The sequence below is a fragment of the Staurois parvus genome, unplaced genomic scaffold (genome assembly GCF_062004578.1).
Source record: "Staurois parvus isolate SC_StPar_1 unplaced genomic scaffold, SC_StPar_1.0 ptg000235l, whole genome shotgun sequence".
Taxonomy (NCBI): Eukaryota; Metazoa; Chordata; class Amphibia; order Anura; family Ranidae; genus Staurois; species Staurois parvus.
Genome location: NW_028318031.1, coordinates 2,300,405 through 2,321,249, shown reverse-complemented (window position 1 = coordinate 2,321,249; position 20,845 = coordinate 2,300,405). Strand labels below are relative to the sequence as shown.

At 40.1% G+C, this 20,845-nt stretch overlaps 1 protein-coding gene across 4 annotated transcripts in view; it reads right to left on the bottom strand.

Moving 5' to 3' along the window:
• Positions 1-20,845, bottom strand: part of DIS3L2 (DIS3 like 3'-5' exoribonuclease 2) — a 746,747-nt gene that overhangs the window by 237,720 nt on the left and 488,182 nt on the right. For all 4 annotated transcript variants that reach the window (XM_089680086.1, XM_089680087.1, XM_089680085.1 and 1 more), the window contains 2 exons: positions 17,086-17,193; positions 16,755-16,988 (listed from right to left, as the gene is read on the bottom strand). In XM_089680086.1, the coding sequence (XP_089536212.1) occupies positions 16,755-16,988; positions 17,086-17,193 (342 nt within the window). The remainder of the gene's footprint in view (positions 1-16,754; positions 16,989-17,085; positions 17,194-20,845) is intronic.

Below are 20,845 nucleotides of genomic sequence, written 5' to 3'. Positions count from 1 at the left end.
TCTGTGTAGCAAGCTTTTTAACTCATGGATCTACCATGATTCTCTCTAAGCCCCATAATAGTGTTGTCTCCTCTCCAATGACTACTATGTTTCTCTATGTCCCAAAATTGTAATTTGCTTCCGTCTTTATTATGCATCAAGCAAAAATGTTTTGACAAATGATGGTTCCTAAACCCTCTATTTATGTTATAAACATGCTCCTTTATTCCATCTTTGATTTTTTTTTTGGTTCTCCTTACATAAATCAGATTACATTGATATTTAAGGGCATCAATTACTTATTTAGTTTCACACGATATGAATTCCTTAACTATATATTCTTTCCATGTTACTGGATTCTCAAAAGGAATACCTCCTCCTCAGGTTATTAGAGACCCTCCTACAACTGTAACAACTCATACAAGAATGGAAGCCTATTCCTGTGAAAGAAGTACAGCTGTTTTTAACTGGGGGTTGAATTATATTTTTTACCAGTATATACCTCAGCGTAGGGTTTTTTTATATATAAATCTCAGTTCTGGTAAAAATGATTTTAAGGGCTTTATCTTGATTCAATATCTGCCAGTGTTTGCGCACAATGCGCTCAACCGCCTTATATTGTGTATTATAGTCCAGCACTACCGGTAATCCCTTTTCATCATTTTAATCTTATCCTCAATTAGTACATTCCTATTCTTTTTTTCTTTGTTTCTTTCTTCCTCTATAAATTCTTCCTGATATCCTTTTTGTTTACATCTATCAGCAATCTGTTTACTCTGCATCTCATAATCTTCATATTTAGAGCAATTCCATTATGCAGAAATTACCCTCCAAGTATGTTTATGAGCCATAGTTTGAAATTAGAGCTGTTAACTGGTTCCTGCCCGGTCAATAGCACAATGGCGGCCGGCAAAAAACACCTCGTCCCTCCGGGTGGACGCCATATGGTGTCTTTTCAGGCATGCTCTGTGGCGTGATCTGTCACCGGCCATGTACCGCGGACACAGCCGATGACAGATCTGTGTACCTGCCCCGTTTCCAGTACCATGTGACCTGCTGTGATTGGTTGTATACAGTTGTATACAATGGATGGCTTCCTTTCATGCCATCCATTGTATACTAATGTGTCTAGCTGTGAATGGTCACAGCGATCACATGCACAAGCTGGGCCAATCACAGCCCAGTTGTGACATGTGATTAGCCATGGCCAAATCACAGCTAAGCACAAAAAAAAAACCTGAATGAACCGATGTCATTCAGGTGAATGCTTGCTTATAGCAAAGTAAAGAAAAATAAATCTTAAAAAAAAAAAAAGTAGCAAAAAAATTAAAGCCAATAAAAAAAAAAAAGATATATTTTTTTTAAAATTCTAATTTATTTATTTATTTTACGTACTGTCATCAGTGTCCCTGATCACTGCCATGCCAGTTATATGATGACTCTGTACTGCACTGGTGACAGTATGTAAAAAGAAAATAGTGAAAATAATGTTTTTTTTATTTTTTCATTTTCCAAAAAATGACAAAAAAATAACCACTTCAAAAAAACTCACCATGCCTGTTATGAAATACATCGGTCTGTCTACTTTGCAAAAAGGGGTCATTTGGGGGATATCTGTACCGTTCTGACATTCTTGGACCTCAAGAAATTAGATTGGCCGTCAGTACTTCAGGATTGATCAATTTTCAAATATATCCCATAGTTTGTGAACTCTAACTTTCCTACAAACTAAATAATACATCCTAATTTGGGTTATTTTCACCAAAGACATGTAGTAGAATACATCTCAGCCTAAATTTATGAAGAACAATTATTTGCAAACTTTTATAACAAAAAGAAAATCGTGGGTTTTTTCTTCAAAATCTTTGGTCTTTTTTTGTTAATTTAGCAAAAAATAAAAACCCCAGTGTTGATTAAATACCACCAAAAGAAAGCTCTAGTTGTGTGAAGAAAATGATAAAATTTTAGTTTGGGTACAATGTTGTATAACCGCGCAATTGTCATTGAAAGTGTGAGCGCTGAAACCTGAAAAATGGCCTGGGCAGGAAGGGGGTAAAAGTGCCCTGTATGGAAGCGGTTAAAGGGGATGTAAGAGTTTCTGCCCATACTCTTAAAAGATGTTCTGGTGTAAATCTCATTCTTTTCTTTAATAATTTTTAAATCCAAGAAGTGTATTGTATGTTCACTAATCTCACAATTTAATTTTATATTTTTATTATTTACATTTAGATTTTCTAGGAATTCATACAGTATTTCCTGTTCTTCTTTCCACAATGTAATTAAATAGTCTATGAATCATTTTAGTATTATTAAAGACAGTTTTCTCCTCCCACTTAGCCTTATAGAGGTTTGCTATACTGGGCGCAAACTTTGCACCCATAGCTACCCCGGCTTTCTGCAAATAGTACTCTCTTTGGTACCAAAAATAATTCTGCTTTAGGTAGAAAGTCAGACATTTTAGAATGAACTTTTCATGTCTAGTTGTGTTGCATTTTTATCTAATGTCCATTTTGCTGCCTCAATAGCTCCTTCATAAGTAATATTAGTATAGAGTGATGATACATCAGCAGTTACCAAAGTGGTGTTATATGCAACCTCACTGCTTTCTTCAGGATTTGATAGGCATTTCCATCCCCCAATATTTTCAGCATTTCTTGTTTGTACTATTGTACTGGTCCTTAGATACTATAGCATCCCCCCCCCCTTCCCCCTTATCGGATAACTAGATCTTTTGTTTGTTCCAGAGCTTGAATACCCTTAATATCCAGTATTTCTTCCTTTTTTTAATAGGTAATTTTTCCAACTCCAACTAATTTTTTGAACATGTCTATATCCCAACTATCAGTAGCCACTGGGTTGAAAGTTGACCTGTTTCTCAAATTAGTATGAAATTCCCCCTCTTGTGCATCATCCTGCCTATGTGTAACCATTGGATTCTGTGCATAATACATTTTTAAATTTTTGTTATACACCAATTTTTGAATACTCACATATGTCAAGCTGCCGGATCACGGAAGTCCAGCGGCCACCTCATTTAACCAGCTACAACCCCCTGTGAACATCCCAGAGCCTGGATGAGGTAGATTCATTTACTCTGGCTGTATTCTGTAACCAAAGGAAGGCCATCCACCCCTAGGCTTCATCCCGGACCACCCTATAGAGGGATCCTTGACTATTATCGACAGTATACGATACAACGTGCTATACCTAAGCGCTTCTGGTGAGTGCACATTTTTTACATTCATTAGCACACCCACCTGAAGATTTATATACTGGAATTATATTTCATCACCTGGAGATTACCCTGAATATTATTGGGAAGACTTTACAGAGATTTTAATGACATTTATGTTTCAAAACGCATTAGAGGTGCATGTGCGTTTTTGATGTATAGTATCTTTATTCCTTGCTAATTTTTGGTATTTTAAGATACTTATATTTATTCATTTTTATCATTTCATTGTTTGACTGGATTGCTTTTACGGTCTTCTTAGCGCTGCACTTTTTATACCAAAATTGAACTGCATAGTCCAGATGAGGCATTACTAATGATTTGTACAGGGGTAAAATGATATCTCTCTCTCTCTCTCTCTCTTTGGAGTCTATACCTCTTAATACAAGAGAGGATTTTGCTCGCTTTAGAAACCGCAGCTTGGCATTGCATGCCATTAAGCTTGTGATCTACCAGAACTCCCAGATCCTTCTCCACCATTTATTCCCTTAGTTGTACTCCCCATAGTATGTATGATGCATATTCTTAGCCCCCAGTGCATAACCTTAAATTTATCAACATTAAACCTCATTTGCCAAATTATTGCCCAATTAAACAGTGCATTGAGGTTGGCTTGTAAGTTGGAGGCATCCTGTAAGGATTCCACTGCACAGCTTGGTGTGATCTGCAAAGACTGAAATGGCATTCATAATCCCAGACCCTATATCGTTTATAAATATATTAAAAAGTAAGGGTCCCGACACTGAACTTTGGGGTACACCACTGACGACCCTAGACCATTCAGAGTATGAATCATTAACCACTACTATCTGAATACGATCTTTTAGCCAGTTTTCTAACCATTTACATACAGATTTTTCCAAGCCCCTAGACTTTACCTTACACATTAGCCGTGTGGGGAACTGTGTCAAACACTTTTACAAAATCTAAGTATATCACGTCCACAGCCACCCCTCTGTCCTTGGTTTTGCTCATCTTCTAAAAAGAAATCAGATTTGTTTGACAACTTCTGTCTTTCATGAATCCATGCTGTTGCTTAAAATATTTTTTTCCAGCAAGAACTCAGCTACAGGTGAAACTCGAAAAATTAGAATATCGTGCAAAAGTTCATTTATTTCAGTAAGGCAACTTAAAATGTGAAACTAATACATGAGATAGACTCATTACATGCAAAGCAAGATAGTTCAAGCCGTGATTTGTCATAATTGTGATTATGGCTTACAGCTCATGAAAACCCCAAATCCACAATCTCAGAAAATTTTAATATTACATGCAATCAATAAAACAAGGATTACACATAGAACAATATCAGACCTCTGAAAAGTATAAGCATGCATATGTACTCAGTACGTGGTTTGGGCCCCTTTTACAGCAATTACTGTCTCAATGCGGCGTGGCATGGAAGCTATCAGCCTGTGGCACTGCTGAGGTGTTATGGAAGACCAGGATGCTTCGATAGCGGCCTTTAGCTCTTCTGCATTGTTCGGTCTCATGTCTCTCATCTTTCTCTTGGCAATGCCCCATAGATTCTCTATGGGGTTCAGGTCAGGCGAGTTTGCAGGTCAATCAAGCAAAGTAATCCCACGGTCATTGAACCAGGTTTTGGTGCTTTTGGCAGTGTGGGCAGGTGCCAAGTCCTGCTGGAAAATGAAGTCAGCATCCCCATAAAGCTCTTCTGTGGAAGAAAGCATGAAGTGCTCCAAAATCTCCTGGTAAACGGCTGCGTTGACCCTGGACTTAATGAAGCACAGTGGACCAACACCAGCAGATGACATGGCTCCCCAAATCCTACACAGACTGTGGAAACTTCACACTGGACTTCAAGCATCTTGCAGTGTGTGCCTCTCCATTCTTCCTCCATACTCTGGGTCCTTGGTTTCCAAATGAGATGCAAAAGTTGCTCTCATCAGAAAAGAGGACTTTGGACCACTGAGCAACAGACCAGGTCTGTTTTTCTTTAGCCCAGGAGCGGCTTGACAAGAGGAATACGACATTTGAAGCCCATGTCCAGGATCCGTCTGTGTGTGGTGGCTCTTGATGCACTGACTCCAGCCTCAGTCCACTCCTTGTGAAAGTCCCCAACACTTTTGAATGGCCTTTTCCTGACAATCCTCTCCAGGCTGCGGTCATCCCTGCTGCTTGTGCACCTTTTTCTTTCACACTTTTCCCTTCCACATAACTTTATATTAATGTGCTTTGATACAGCACTTTGGGAACATCCAACTTCTTTTGCAATTACCTTTTGAGGCTTTCCCTCCTTATGGAGGGTGTCAATGATGGTTTTCTCCACAACTGTCAGGTCAGCAGTCTTTCCCATGATTGTGATTCCTACTGAACCAGACTTAGAGACCATTTAAAGGCTCAGGAACCCTTTGTAGGTGTTATGGCTTAATTAACTGATTAGAGTGGGACACTTTGAGCCTAGAATTTTGCACCTTTTCACAATATTCAAATTTTCTGAGATTGTGGATTTGGGGTTTTCATAATCTGTAAGCCATAATCATCACACTGCAATTCACGGCTTGAATTATCTTGCTTTGCATGTAATGAGTCTATCTCATATATTAGTTTCACCTTTTAAGTTGCATTACTGAAATAAACTTTTGCACGATATTCTAATTTTTCGAATTTCACCTGTATGTGGTCTTTTATTAAACTCTCCATTATCTTCCCAACTACAGAAGTTAAACTAACATGTCTATAATTACTTGGTAAACATTTTGACCCCTTTTTAAATAATGGTACCACATTGGCCTTACGCCAATCCAGTGGTACTATGCCAGTCATTAAAAAGTCCCTAAAAATTAGAAACAATGGCTTTGAAATGACAGTGCTCAGTTCTTTAGGGACCTGTGGGTGTATGCCATCCAGTCCAGGTGCTTTATTCACGCTATGAGTTTCTTTCACATCTTCTCCTGATTACAGAGAGTGTAATAGTTTGGAGGATGTCCCGCCATCATATCAGTCTCTAATTGATTTTGAGCTTGTCGTTTGATGATCTGTACTACGCTGACACTCACAAGTGCTACTGCCTATCAGGTTTGGATGGGCCACGATATCTGGTGAGTGCCTTTGAATTGGGGGAGGTTAATTATTCAAGTGCATTTTATTCAACTAATTTTTGTTATGTTGTTGTCTTGGTGGTTCAATAAAGGACTTTGTACTTCATCACAATTTTAATTTTTCAGTTGGTGGACTTATGTCAAATGATTTAAATATTTGTGTATATTTATTAAAGGGTTATATTTTGTGTCATATTTTCACTTTGCTACTGTTCTATAATTTTTTTTTTTGCGCTTTTATTTGTCATTGTTTCATGAGGTGATTATTGGATTATTCACTATTAGGGCAGGAAAATGCTTACACATTTTATGTACTCATTTATTTAGGTGAGTGATTTATTGTGCACTTTTTCAGGTATTAGATTTTATATATATTCACATCATATTTGCGTGGTGAATATACGGTTTATATATTGATTTTGAAAATTATAAATATAATGTCCATGAAAATCAATCTGTGAGGATATTTCCAAATGATAATCCCATTTAAAACAATTCTTCAGTTATAAGTTATCTTCACAAATAAAAGAACTTCTTCCATCGCCGTTTGTGCCAAAATAATGAAATTTCCAACACGGTAAAACACCACCTTCCACCGGATGTGTTCTCAGCTTAAATGTATGACCAAACCATTAAGTGAGGTCATATAGTGCTTATGCCTTTATAGTAAAACTGATGTGTTCCCAGTCGGGTCAGATGAAACCACACTCCTTAAATTTCACACTGATCAGTAAAGAGCCAGCTGATAGTTACTGCAACTCACCAAACCATGAGCGTCATGTCATTAAGCCCCTCCCCTACGTGTTACGCCACCAAGTCATGTGGCTTCATCGGGGGCATAGAGAACATAGTAGTCACTAGAGATAACACTATTAGAGAGCTTAGTAAGGGAGAATCATGGTGGATCCATGAGTTATAAAGCTTGGTACCCAGAGGCTTAAACAAAGATTTTGATTTGACCTGTCTTTTAAGTAATGATTGATTTTTTAGAAAGTATTGTTCTATATGAGGTCTCCTCAGTTTCACTACACTGACCTTCGTCTCCGGAAGATAGATGATGGGTGTGGATGAGATAAACCCATATGGTATTTAATTTTTTTTTATCTAGGATCCTCACATTTAAAAGTTTTTGTATGCGAGTTAATTTAATTTACATAATAGGTTATGGTATTGCATATTTTATATTTTTTTCATTTTCTTTCTATTTTCATTTCAGTTCTTAGTTAGGATTTTGGATTATTGATGATTATGTATATATTTTGCAATATGATCTACTCACCATCTACAGAAGTATTTTACATATAGGAGGTACAGCTCTATATTTTTAGTATCCCACTACCAATACTAGGTAACACTAATGGTGATGCATATTGATATGATTATGAGGGGGTTTTAATACTTTTTTTTTTAGATTTTAAAAGATAGTTTACCTATAGTAAAGTATATGTGCTGCCACGCAGCTTTACTGTTTAGCAGTTGTTATTTACATGTTATGTTATAATGTTATTTGGTATCATCCACACACCCCTGCTGTTTCTGACTAGTTGGTTGCTTCCACCTTCATTTCCTGTTGTAACACCATTTTAGTTTAGTGGTTATCAAGATGCTGTAGAGTGAGGAGGCTATGTACATCACTGGAAATTTACCTATGAAAACACCTTTATGTTCATACCTTTGTTACCTTGAAGCATAAAGAAGCATTGGAAAATACCTCTGAAGTTGTTATTCATTGAGTAAACTATCTGTTAAGGCGATCATTCAACTTGCTGCACACATTCTGACAGACTGGGTCTAAACGAATCTCGCCACAAGTACAACCGATGCCAAGACAGAACAGTATATAAGAGGGATATAGACAGGTGCCAATAAATAGCACATTTTAGGTACCATGGACCATTCAGGCAGATCGCATATACATACACTAGAGAAGAGTGTAAGAACTATATACTCACGGCCTATAAGAAAATGGTGCCATCAATGACAAGTTATACTACAACAAAATGGCGTCTGGTTCGCCTTTATATAGGACTGAGCGCCGTGCCATCCAATCATTTCCCCTGATGAAGACACATGACTTGGTGGCGTAACACGTAGTGGAGGGGCTTTGCGCCACGTGGCTTAGTGAGATGCGGTTAACTATCAGCTGGCTGTTTACTGATCAGTGTACGTACATTGTCAGATTTCATCTGATGTGCGATACAGTGTGGTGCACTCAGACACCTTGTAAATGTTAATTTATTGGTTATTTCCTACAGAAATAACATTTTAAAAGGATAAGCACTCTGTTGGTGTTTTTTCCATATGTATGCATGGCTGAGGAGAATCGTTAGAAATAGGAGAGGAAGAAATTTAAAGGAGTACGGTTTCATCTGACCCAACAAGGAACACATGAATCCTACTATAAGGGCATAAGCGCTATATGACCTCACTTCATGGTTTGGTCATATTTAAGGTGAGAGAACATCAGGTGCAGGGAACTTTGTCACCGTGTTGGAAATATTATTGGAGGCACAAAACGGTGGTGGAAGTTCTTTTATTTGTGAAGATAACTTATAACTGAAGAAATGTTTTAAGTGAAAATGGGATTATCATTTGGAAATATCCTCACATACGGATGTTCATGGACATTATATTTATAATGCTGATGATTATCTAATGTATTAGGATTATATTTTAGCACATAGCATTTATAAATATAGTGAAGCGCAGCACTTTGATAGTTATATATATGAATAATGTATTTGAGTGTGATTAGTGTGGCGATTCAAATTACTGTTGATATTTATTTATTGATAGCAGCTCATAAGGTTCACGGATTTTGATTTTAGGCTTCTCTTTGAGCTGTGAGAATGTTTCACCCATGACACAAATGAGAGAACATGCATTCGTGACCCACACAACCTGAATTGAGTTGCAATGGTCTGCAGTGAGACTGAGCTAAGGAACTCTGTCTCAAAAGGAGGCAACTATCAAGCCCAGAATCCTCATGCAAAAGGGTGGGGTTGACCAGGTCTTGGACTGCAGCTGTTGGACCTAGGAGAGGAGAGATAAAAGCTTGTTTGGAGAAGAAAAACACTGGACTGAAGGAATGTAAGAGACGTAGACATCCCAAGTGATGAGTCAGTTCCAGCAATGAATTCTGAAGTTTCAGGACCCAACAGTACCTAAACAGTTTGACAGACATTGGCAGACAAGGCCCTTTGCCATCACAGGTAACACTACTGTGCTGGACAGATGGGAATATGCAAATATACAAGCTTGATGTCAACAGAGGCTAGAAAATCCCCCTTGATGAAAAGACGCAGTGACTGACTAGATAGAGTTGAGGCTGATTCACACTCAAATAAGGACATTGAGTGTCTTTAAATCCAGAATGGGGTGAATGCTCCCTTTTGCTCCAGGGAAAGGGAACGGGCTCAAGCAGATATCCTTCCAAGACCTCACATGACTCCTAAAAGGTTAGTCATAGATTAGTCAGCAGTATGGCGGTCTGCTGGTCTTAGGGGCATGATGGCAGATTTGAAAATATGAAGCAAGGTGGCGTTAACACGCCTGCATTTCAAGCTTTGTAATGCCTATGAAATGTGCTGGCCTTGGGCCCTTTATTTCCTTGGGGATTTTTACAGTAAAGCAACACTGCCCATATGTCAGAAGCATGGGGAATGACATAACGTCATTCCCTAGGCTAAGGGAAACTTAGAGTCACAAGATATAGCTAGAATTAGGCCAATTGTATGATAAGACTTGTTTGTGCAGTTCTGTTCCAGCTGGCGGGCTTATTGCCATAAGGTTTAAACATCTTGAATTTCGAGAAAACTTAGATGGCAGTATGTAGATAAGAGTTTGATCATGTGTGTATTAGGCCTGCTATATGGCATGATAGTGATAAGTGACTGGGTGTGACTCTGCTACCTCACAGAACCAAATCGGTGTTATCTGAAAGAGCATCTTGGAGCGGGTGAAGCGCCGCCCAATCTGGGATTGTGGCCAGAAGCACTGAGTGGGGGGATTTTTGCCAAAGCTGCATGGACTCATCAGTCGGTCGTGGTCCTCCACGATCTCCTGTGCACTGTGGTTCGATGAGGTCTCTACCTTCCCATCTTCTTATAGTTTTGGTAATGTATTAATTCTATGCTGCGATTATTGCTGCTGCTTCAAAAGAAGTGTTTATTTCATGCTGTAATACTCACATTACTACTGATGTGTATTATTATGCAGATTGTGATGACCATAAGAAATTTCCTCCTGTGTGCTGTGTGATAATAAAAGTAGAGGTTTTGACAGTGCACGAATACTGCAGTTGGATTCTATTTCTTGGGGTGCTGAGTGAATGCTGCATTTTGTGCCAGGGCAGTTTTACACTTGGTAGTGTGTCCCTTACAAGCCCAGAAACTATGGTGTGAATGCTGGTTTTGAATGTACCTGTGCAGTGTGTATGACTTGCTCTTGGCTGTGTCCATCCTTGCATTACAAGCTTGTAGCCCAAAGACACCATGTCTACAACACATGCATTCAAGATATTATTGGTCCAGGTGGTAACAAAGGCTATCAGACACCTCCTCACTTTGAGAAGTAGGGGCATTCCTTGATTGCGAGGAGGACTTTCTCGCCAGGCTAGAACGTTTCGAGTCCAAGGCCTGCAGTGGAACCCAGGCTTGAGTTCCCGACTTGATCAAGGATGCAAAGGATTGGAAGAAATGAAGGGAATGCTTCCTAGTTACAGAGGTAGAAGATTTTCCTGTTTGAGGGTTAACCTTCCTTTGCGGGGGAAAAAGGTAAACTTTCCTCTCACAATGTCCTTGATAGCATTTTTCAGAAAGACACTTAATAGACACTTGCCCTCAAGAGAACATGCAATAAGCATTTGTGCACATATGTTTATGCATACCCGAATTTGAGTCAAAAAGATATTTGCATGATTACATATAGAAGACCTGATCTAAAATGTAAATAACATGCGTATGATATAAAAAAGGTCAACAATACAGTAGTACAGGGCAATAGGCATAAGTTAGCATAAGAAAACACACGCCCCTTGTGTAGTGAGGTAGCTATTATGAAAATGAATTAGTCATGAAACATGGCCCTGTAGCAGAAAAAGTGTCCCTGGAATACAAAGGAGTCCTACTTGGGGGGGAATGACCAGGATTTTGGTGTCAGACCCTTGGGTAGGGACACTGCAAACCATTCTGGAGCCATTAGTGGACCGTGAGCCGAGAGGGCTTGGGGCATCACTCCCCCTTGCACCTATGATCTGACTTAATGCAAGTGTTCAGGTTCGCACAAGGAGGTACTCACAAACTTCAGACATAGGGGAAGTTATATTGCATGTCTGTAACTGTCAGTGTAAGGTACCAGGGAAGCTTTGGCTGATGTCTTGCAGAGGAACACAGCGGTGGTGGTGCAGGCTTCAGGTAGGAGGCAGGAAAGATGAATGTGCAGAAGCAACATAGGAGGCCTTTGATACAACTGTCAAGGCCAGAGCTCTAACCATGAACACCTGGAAGGGCGACAGCCAGAGACTCAAACAGCCAGCTCAATAAATACACATATACTGGGCTTCATAAGGGCAAAGCCATGTGACTTACCACAGCAATGGTCAAGAAGGGCTAACAAATTAAAAATCTCTATTGGAAAGTGTTTGCTTCATTCAGCAGAGAAAAGGAATCTATTCTCCTGAGACATTAGCATAAAACTAGAACATGGTAACGAAAGGGGTTATATCTGACTGATTACCAGCTTTGTTTGCTCGTGTAAATCTCCTGTAGGCAGCAGTATAACCCACTGATCTTTTAATAATGATATTGTGCCCCTTAACCCTTTCACTGTTTTTGCACACGTTTAAAAAATCATTTTAGTCCTGAAGATTGCACAAAACCCCCAAACACTATATATTTTCTGAAAGGGGACGCTAGAGAATAAAACCGTGGTAGTTTCAATTTTTTACATCACACGATATTATTGCAAAGGCATAAGAAATGCAACCTTTCAGTAAAAATCACACTAAAGTGAATTTTAGGGCAACCAAAGGCAATAAATTAACCAAAATATTGGAAAAATATAAAGACAAGGATGTGAAGCGTAAATAGATACCCAACATGCCAAACATTAAATTTGTGTGCATCTATGAAATTTCAAACTTCAGTACCCTATATTTTCTATAGATGATTCTTCAAAAGCCCCTATAGGGGTGGTCTGATGCTAGAAGTATTGCTCTCACTCCGGCCGGCATATGAGGCGATATGCAACGTGTATCGCAATCAACGTTTTTACATGTAGGCGCCCCAACGTGTGCGTTTACGTTCATACATGCGTATATGTGGGGGTGGGGGGCCTCAACATTTTTTTGGGGGATGGATGTTATGTGCTTGGGTGTTTGTTTTTTTTTTTGTTTTTTTTTTTAAATTTGTTGCTCGAACTTTTTTTTTTTTCCATCACAGAGGATACAGGGAACAATTCACAAGTTTTTACCAAAAATATGTACTGATTACAGTCGGTACTGTAATGGGTTGTTAAGGAATAGGTGGCATTGGAGTCCTTGACAACCTATGAGTCATTGGCTGTCAGCGGGGTTCCCCACTGACAGCTAAATGTAAAAAAAAAACAAAAAAACTTCAATCACGATGCCTGCGCCACTACCCGAAAGAGAAAAAAAAAAAAAAGCCTCAGCTCTCTACACTGGCTCCCTCCATCCGACTGCTCCACTGGTTTGACAGCTGAAACATTAACGCATGGTTTTCACTACTAAAATACAGCATAACTTGATAAAAAATACCTCATGGAGTATTTTAGTAGCCTTTTTTTTTAGTGAATTCAAATTTTTTTTTTTTTTAAATGCTGTGCGGTATCCTACCACATGCTGATGAGGTAAGATACCGCTTAGTGTATTGTGCCCACAGTCCCCTATGTTATGATTTTTTTTTTTTTCTAAAAGACCCTGCATGTCTCCAATGGAGACATTTGCTGTATTGCATTGCAATACATCTTTCCCTGGCAATTCTAGCTGGGAAAGTGACAGCCATGGAAGTCGTCTTCCAGGTCACAGAAAGAAGGGGAGCGGACAATCAGTCGCTTTTCCCTCCACTCATCGGCACCCGCCATGGCTCTTCCTGGACCCACAGATGGGCAAGTGGAGCCCGGTTATATGGCAGGAGTGCACTCAAGGGGGAAGGCACCATCGCCGGGGGCTGTGGAAGCAATCAGCAGCAGCGGAGCTGCCTGACTGCTGCCACCTGACAGGCAGCTGTCTGTCTCTCAGTTTTATACACAATCCCAGTGGCTGCAGCCACTGGATTGTCTATAAAACCCCCTGTTGTCAGGTCCATACAGCGTACGGACCTGGCAGCAAAAGGGTTAAGGAAAAAAACTCTTGTATATCATTAGATCAAGCTGAATTGCACACATGCAACATAAGTCAGAGCAGTTTCACTTTGATAGGACTTTGTCACAAGGTTTCTAATGTTACATGACATTTTCAGAGTCTTATATCTGCTACAAATTTCTCTGCTTATTCTGTCTAACAAATTGAAGCTAGCCACTGAGTTAATGCACTAGCTGGCTATAATAATTATTAAAGAAGAATTCCAGGATTTTTTTTTCCCCATGCACTGGGGCTGTGCCAACACTGCAAGAGACAACTGTTTATTTTTGTTTAGGGGTGAGTAGAGTGGAATTATACTTATCTAATCCACCAATCCTCCGAGCACAAGACCTGTCTCTGCAGCTACAGTCTCCCCGCATGCTTTTGGTCTTGTGCACAGACTTTTCCTAACGTCATCAAGCCCATAGACGAGCTGTTTTCAAGATGATTGAAAGATGGGGTAAGTATAGCCTTTCTGTGCACCCCTGGACAAAATGAGCAGTCAATCCAAAAAAATTCCCAGAGTTCTACTTTAAAGCTAAAGTCTACTTTCCTGGGTGACTGTTGCGGGAATAAATCTAGTGGCACCATTCAGAGGAAGTCTTGTGATTTTATCAATGAATACAAGGCTTCCTCTAAACGGCCGATGTGTAGAGAGTGGCAGTTGACATGATCTCCACCTCAACCAATCACAGAAATTCTTGTGTGCATTGATAAAAATACAAGGCTCTTTGAATATGCTCTTAGCCTGACCCAAGTTTGTTTTGACAGCAAACAAGAAGTCTCCCGTACTGCTGCAGAATATGTGGCCGAAGCTACCATAGTATGATACAGCACTCACAGTAGCTAAATACTTCATAATGGAAAGTGTTTCGGCCAAACAGTTGCATCAAGAAATACACAGTCTTACATTCTGAAAAAAGGCCAATCACGTAGGTCCCGATTAGTTTCACGGCCCATAAAACTACTGAAAAAGGGCCTGTTTTAGAAGGTAGGAGTGAACACTGCACAAGGAGGAACAAAGGAAAAAAAACGATTGTAAAAACCATGCTGTTATACCAAACAGTGAAAACCCCTAGAATGTGTAGGATAGACACAGACTGTATATACACACACGTCCCATTTGGGGAACATGCACAGGTGAATCCTTAAGACCTGGCTTGCTGCAGGAGGCATCTGAAGGAGGCTGAAGCTGACTGCACTAACGGGGGCTGCCAAAAGAAAAAGAAAGCAACCTGTTAAATATCCTTGCACAGGGCAGGTGTTTTACCTCTCTTTTTAGTAAAAAGACATGCAAGCGTTTAGAATCACTTTCAACCAGGAGTGCTTAACCTTTTGAAGTGCGTGGGCCACTTAAGTGATTTGTTTACCGGTTGTGGGCCACAATAAAAAGAAATGGTTTCAGAATTTAATTTTTTTTTTTTTTTCAATAGCATAATGAATATTTTCCTCCTGCAGCTGCTGAATGCCCTCTGGAGGGAGAGGAGAAGAAGCTGGCTTTCAGCAGGTGAAGGAGGAAAATGGAGAGGATCAGTTCCTGTATATGCATATGAACATAGGGCGGGGTCACTATTGCAATCTCTGATGTTACACCAGTAGTTGACCATATAGTAAAATCCACCAGCCCACAAAACCACAAATGTAAATGAGCCCTTACTGGCATGAACCCCCTATAAGGCTGCTTCCACACTGATGCGCTTCGGTTTACCAAAACCGTGGGTGCAGCACAGTGCACCTGTGGCTTTCCGCTGGGTTAGCTGTGCTTTGCCATAGACTTCTATCATATCTTGTGGGTGTGGTGTACTTTATGAAAGTGCACCATAACTCCTGCATTCAGTTTGAGGGCCGCATCAGAGGTCTCCAAGAGCCACAGGTTGGGCACCCCAGCTTTAGGCCCTAAGGGGTATTATCTCAAAAAGAGACTCCATCAAGATCATACACTAGGCAACAGAACTACAAGGCAAACAGTAAAGAGCAAAGTAGCATGAACTGAAGGATTGGAACAGCAATGTACAGTGGCCTTCAACAGGAAGTCTATTCAATCAATGTCCTCTTGTGAGGTAGCAAAAATTGACTGTCCCCTGGTGCTGTACACTGTGCTTGCATGGGTAGATCTAGTTGTACTGTACATCTTTATCAAGCATGTTACCTGCTTATCTCAAAGAACTATCGATGTCCCTTCTATTCTTCCGCATAAAAATCTGGAAGAACATAATCTTGGCATTCTCACAAGTATGTTCCGGATGTTTACAAGCCTTTGAAAGTACCGTATTTCTGTTTCTAAAATTCAGTAATCTTACCAGGAAATGCTGTGGCAGAGTGCCTTGTGGTTGTTGCCCCATAGGGGATACCTCAGTCAAGGCTAAAGGCTGCTTAAAGAAGCACTCCGCAAAGATGGCAAGATGGGATCCTGCCACTTCTTCAGGTAAGCCGGAAATGATTTCAGCATTGCCCATTTTCTTCATCATCTGCTTTAGATGCTAGGATCCTGACTAAACTCTGGAGATCAGACAGAAGAGCAGTATGGAAAACTGAGGCCTCCTCGGCATCAGCAATATGGGTCTTTGCATGAGTTAAGTGGTCTCTGATCTTGTCCAGGTCATTGCTGATCAGTGTACCGGGGGACTGTTCCGGAAATTGGTCCAGAGAGGTCTTAAGCACAATCTTCCTGTGTCTTTTCCTCCATCAGCAAGGGGAAATGGCCCTCAAGTGTGACAGTACGCTGCTGTTTCAAGTCCTTAGGCCTCTTCCCCAAAGTTCTCTAACACTACAAGAAGAGTGTCAGGGAATCAAAAACTGAGAAAACTGCCAACAGGTAAAGGACTCAAATGGGGTGAAAAGTAGCTCCCAGGTAGTGCATCCTGTCCAGCTCACATTACAGCTACAACCTCCCCTTAAAATTTGGAAGAAACACCAACCTAGGCACCTTTCAACTTTATCAAAACATTATAGGGCAAGGCTTAAAATGATTGAGGCTTTACCCACCCAGCAACTTTTCTCTATAAAATTAGAGTGGTTATGGATTACTGTGCTTCACCCACTGACCTCATAAAATAAAAAGTCCAATGAGTAAAATAAAGCAATGGACTAAACAAAATATAATACCAGCAATAACTCTTACCTGATCCAGTCTCAAAGCTCCCTCTTCAAATCGATGCTTGCGCAAGTTTTGTGCAATATGATGAAGATTGAGGACTGCGTTGTGGATTTCATCAATGCTGTGCAAGGGTGAAACTGGGGGAAGCTCCTCAACGCTAATCAGCTTGTTTGGATTCTCAATCATGCTTTGGGCATGGTCATAGCTTAGCTTTACACAGGAACGGATAATAGTTCGACCAAACCACTCTTCTAGGATCTGAGTACAGGGATGTAAAAATACATTTTAAAAAATTATTTTTTTTTAGTAACAGATTTGTAACATTTAAACTTTTCATGACACTTCACACACTAACCTTTCCTTGTGGAGTGATTTTCCATATGACAGAAAAGGTAAGTCTGTCAGCCATTGGATTAAGGCTGCAAAGTTCTTCACAAAGTAATCTTGGCAGCATAGGAATTACCTGAAAGAATAAGACAGTTGTTACATTATCTCCGAAAAAAGCATTGTATCAGACAGAGTCAACATTTACAGGACAAGCAACATAAGAACCGTAGAAATTAATTTTGTTCTCAAACAGGTACCCGTAGGACACCTGATCTATGACCAGAGTTTCTGTAGGTTCACAAAAACAGACTGGGAAAAGGGTTGGGTACCGTACAAAACCAACATTGTCCAATCTGGTTGTGGCACGGAGAGGATTCTCATTTTCTAACTCCAGCAACACTTCTGTTTTGTATTTTCTGCTGATGAATTAAAGTAGAAGAAAATCCTAACTATAACTATTCTTAAAAATGTCTCCACTCTCCTTCCTCTACCTATCCTTTATAAAAAAAAAAAAAAAAAAAAAAAAAACCAAAAACCTGCATTTACTTATTTTTAATACTCCAGTCCAACTGCTCGATCCTGCAGCTCTGGCTCCCGTGTAAGGGAGCACTCAACAGCTATGAATTCCCAAAGCTGTGACATCACCCTATAGGCTTCCATGGCCCAGTTGTTAGTGTGCCTCCTCCCCTGCAGCAGCAACTCACTAAAACAGGGAATGCTAGAGCTGCTGGATCATGTGATTGGACTAAAAATAGTAAGTACACAGATCTTTTTCATACAGGGTAGGCAGGATGGGTAGGAAGAGGGGAGGGAACATTTTTAAAATTAGTTGGCGTAAGGTCACTTTCACATGAACGGTCTGATCAAGTCCGCCCAACAGTTTTTCAGGCAGAGCAGATCAGACCCTCCATCTACTTCTATGGACCGGTGGGTGTAAATGGACTTGTAGATGAACCAGGTAGTTTGTAGGTCCACTTCTAGCATCACACACCTGGGACAGAGGTCCTCATACATTAGAGTCTTCTGGACAGGTTCACACTGGTGCGCTGTGCTTTTTTTGACTGTACCATATGTGTAGTTTCCTGGCCTGTTGACAACTGTAATATATTATAGCTTACCAATCCTTAGATATGGTGGTTGCATTAGTTTTTTTTAAATTGTCACTAAACCCACATCATTAAAAACTATTATTAAATGCTTTTACAATGGGATTCGTTTTCTGTATTATGCAAAAAAAAACAAAAAACTGGTTGATCCTGCTGCTTTCCATCTTCCCTTTCTGTCCTTGCCCCCACTGTATTTGGGAGATTTTGCAGAGCAATGTTGGCAGCTAGTGCACATTCTCAGTTTTCAGCGTATTTCTACCCTGAGCTTTTCCTCCCTATCACATCTGAGCAGCACATGCAACTATAGAGTCACACATGTGGGTGTATACACAGTGGTAAATGAAAGCCCAATACCTCCCTCCATGTCCACCAAATACAATGGGGTGGGATACTACATCTTGATTGACTCAGGCATCACCTCCCTGTTATTCTAAGCCACAGGCTGAAGGGGCGTGACACAGCCTGTGATTGGCATAATCTGCCCACACCAGGTTATTAATAAAAATAAGATTTGATTTCAAATAGATAATTTTATGACAATTTCAAACAGTTTGATTATTTTACTGTGTATGCCAAAGGCTTTTTTTTTTTTTTTTTTGAACATGTAACTAATAGCATAGGACTAGACGCTCAACCTGCTTATGTTTCCCTGCAGACAGTCTGGGAAAGAGCTGGGTCATGTGACAGCGGTATATTGATTAGGGAAAAAGTACTTGATTTTTTTTTTAATTAAAAAAATTACAGTGCCATCATCCATATACAGAAAGAGAAAGGGATAATGTAAATTAAACTGTGTATAATATAAAACTTAGCTTTTTCTCTTATTTTGCCTGGTGATCCAGCCAGTATCACGCTTCCCATCCTAGGCTGCATTCACATCTAAGTGTTTTTGTTTTTTTTTTTCTATGCTATACACATAGGCAGCAAATGTGCCAAACAGCTCATGTACCTTATTGGGCATTTGTGCCTGGTGCATTTTGGTGCTTTTAACATATCTGCTAGCTGCATTAACAATGAATGGCACTGCAAGCAAAATGTGCATTTTGTGTGCGTTCATGGAATGCTTAGATTTTCATGGTGCCGTAGGGTTTCTGCATTCTGGATGAAGTAGTAAAACAGATACCTTTGGACAGCAGCATTGTCTGCCTGGGGGCCAGGCAGCATAGTGACTAGCAGATTTAGATGGCCTTGACTTACAAATTGAAGCGGAACTCCTAACCACTTTATAAGCAGCTACAGCAGACAGTTTTTTCCCCCCTCTTGGGATAAAGAATTTACATAAATTAATAAAAGCTGACCATTGTAAGCACCCCTGTCATTGTTAAATGGTTTGTCTCAATCCTCTACTACTTCATCTTGACAGCTTGGTCTGTTAAAGAAAAGTGAAAACTGACTGGATCACTGGGCAAAAAAGAAAAAATACCAAAAGAAAAACAGCAGCCTCCATGTCTAAGAATTAATATTCAATTTAATGTTTGTTTTTGGGTTTAACTATCCACTGTACCAATGACACTGACTGGGAAGGAGTTATGTAGGGGCAATTAAGGGGTTAAAACGTGTGCCTAACAATGTGTAATCTGTGCTGATTTTACTTTACTATTTGGTTGTTTTTTCTTCCTGCTCTTCAGCGAGAACAAACAGCCTGAACAGATAAATTGCTGTTCCTATGTACACAGAGTTCTGTGTGTTTGTGAACACAGAACTCTGTATTATTAGACACAGCCAATCAGCTGACTTCAGCCAAAATCAGTAGCTGAACTCAGCTGCCAAACTCCCGCTGTGTCCAATTACAGCACGGGTAGGCACTGAACCTGGAAGAAAAATAAGATGTATAGGTATGCGATTGCGACTGTACCTGCTGCCTGCTCGCAGTATATTTATTTTGGGGAATTGGTAAGTGGTTAAAGTGATTGCAAAGCTAGAAGGCTTAATACCTTAATTCTACGCATTAAGGTAAAAACATTCCTTGGTCTGCTCTCCTCCCAGCCCCCTATACACTTACCTTAGCCCGATCTCGATTCAGCGATGTGCGCATCTGCAGTGGCTCTTATGGGCCTCATTGGCTCAGAGACCGCAGCAGGAGCCATTGGCTCCTGCTTCTGTCAATCACAGCCAGTCAGGTGAGGAAGGGGCAGGGCCAAGCCGTGCTTTGCGTGTGAATGGACACAGAGCAGGGCTCAGGAGCAAGCCCAAAAGAGTGCCCCTATAGCAACAGCTTGCTGTGGGGGCAATCATTGGGGAGCATCCCAGAGTGCTGGAAGGGGACATGAGAAGAGGAGGATAGGGGCTGCTCTGAGCAAAACCATTGCACAGAGCAAGTAAGTATAACATGTTTTTTTAATGAGAAAAAAAAAAGCAAGCTTCTCAATCACCTTGAGGAAAGGAAACTCGTGGGAAAGAAAAGAGGTCCAGACCAAAACAACCTTGTCCATAAGGAACTTAAAAAAAAAAAAAAAAAAAAAAAAAGACTTTTTTTTTTTTTTTTTTTTTTTTTACCAGTGAAGGCTGCCAATACAGATTTCACAGAGAAGTGATGGTGGTAAGAAGGAAACTACTTGAGTAAGGATAGCCTAGGGAAATACTCTGATAAAAAGTCAAGAGACCATCCACAGATCCGGCAGAATTGTAAGCTCTGTGCATGCTCAATGTTTAGAAGCTAGAAAACGCCTTCTGTCTTGCGTT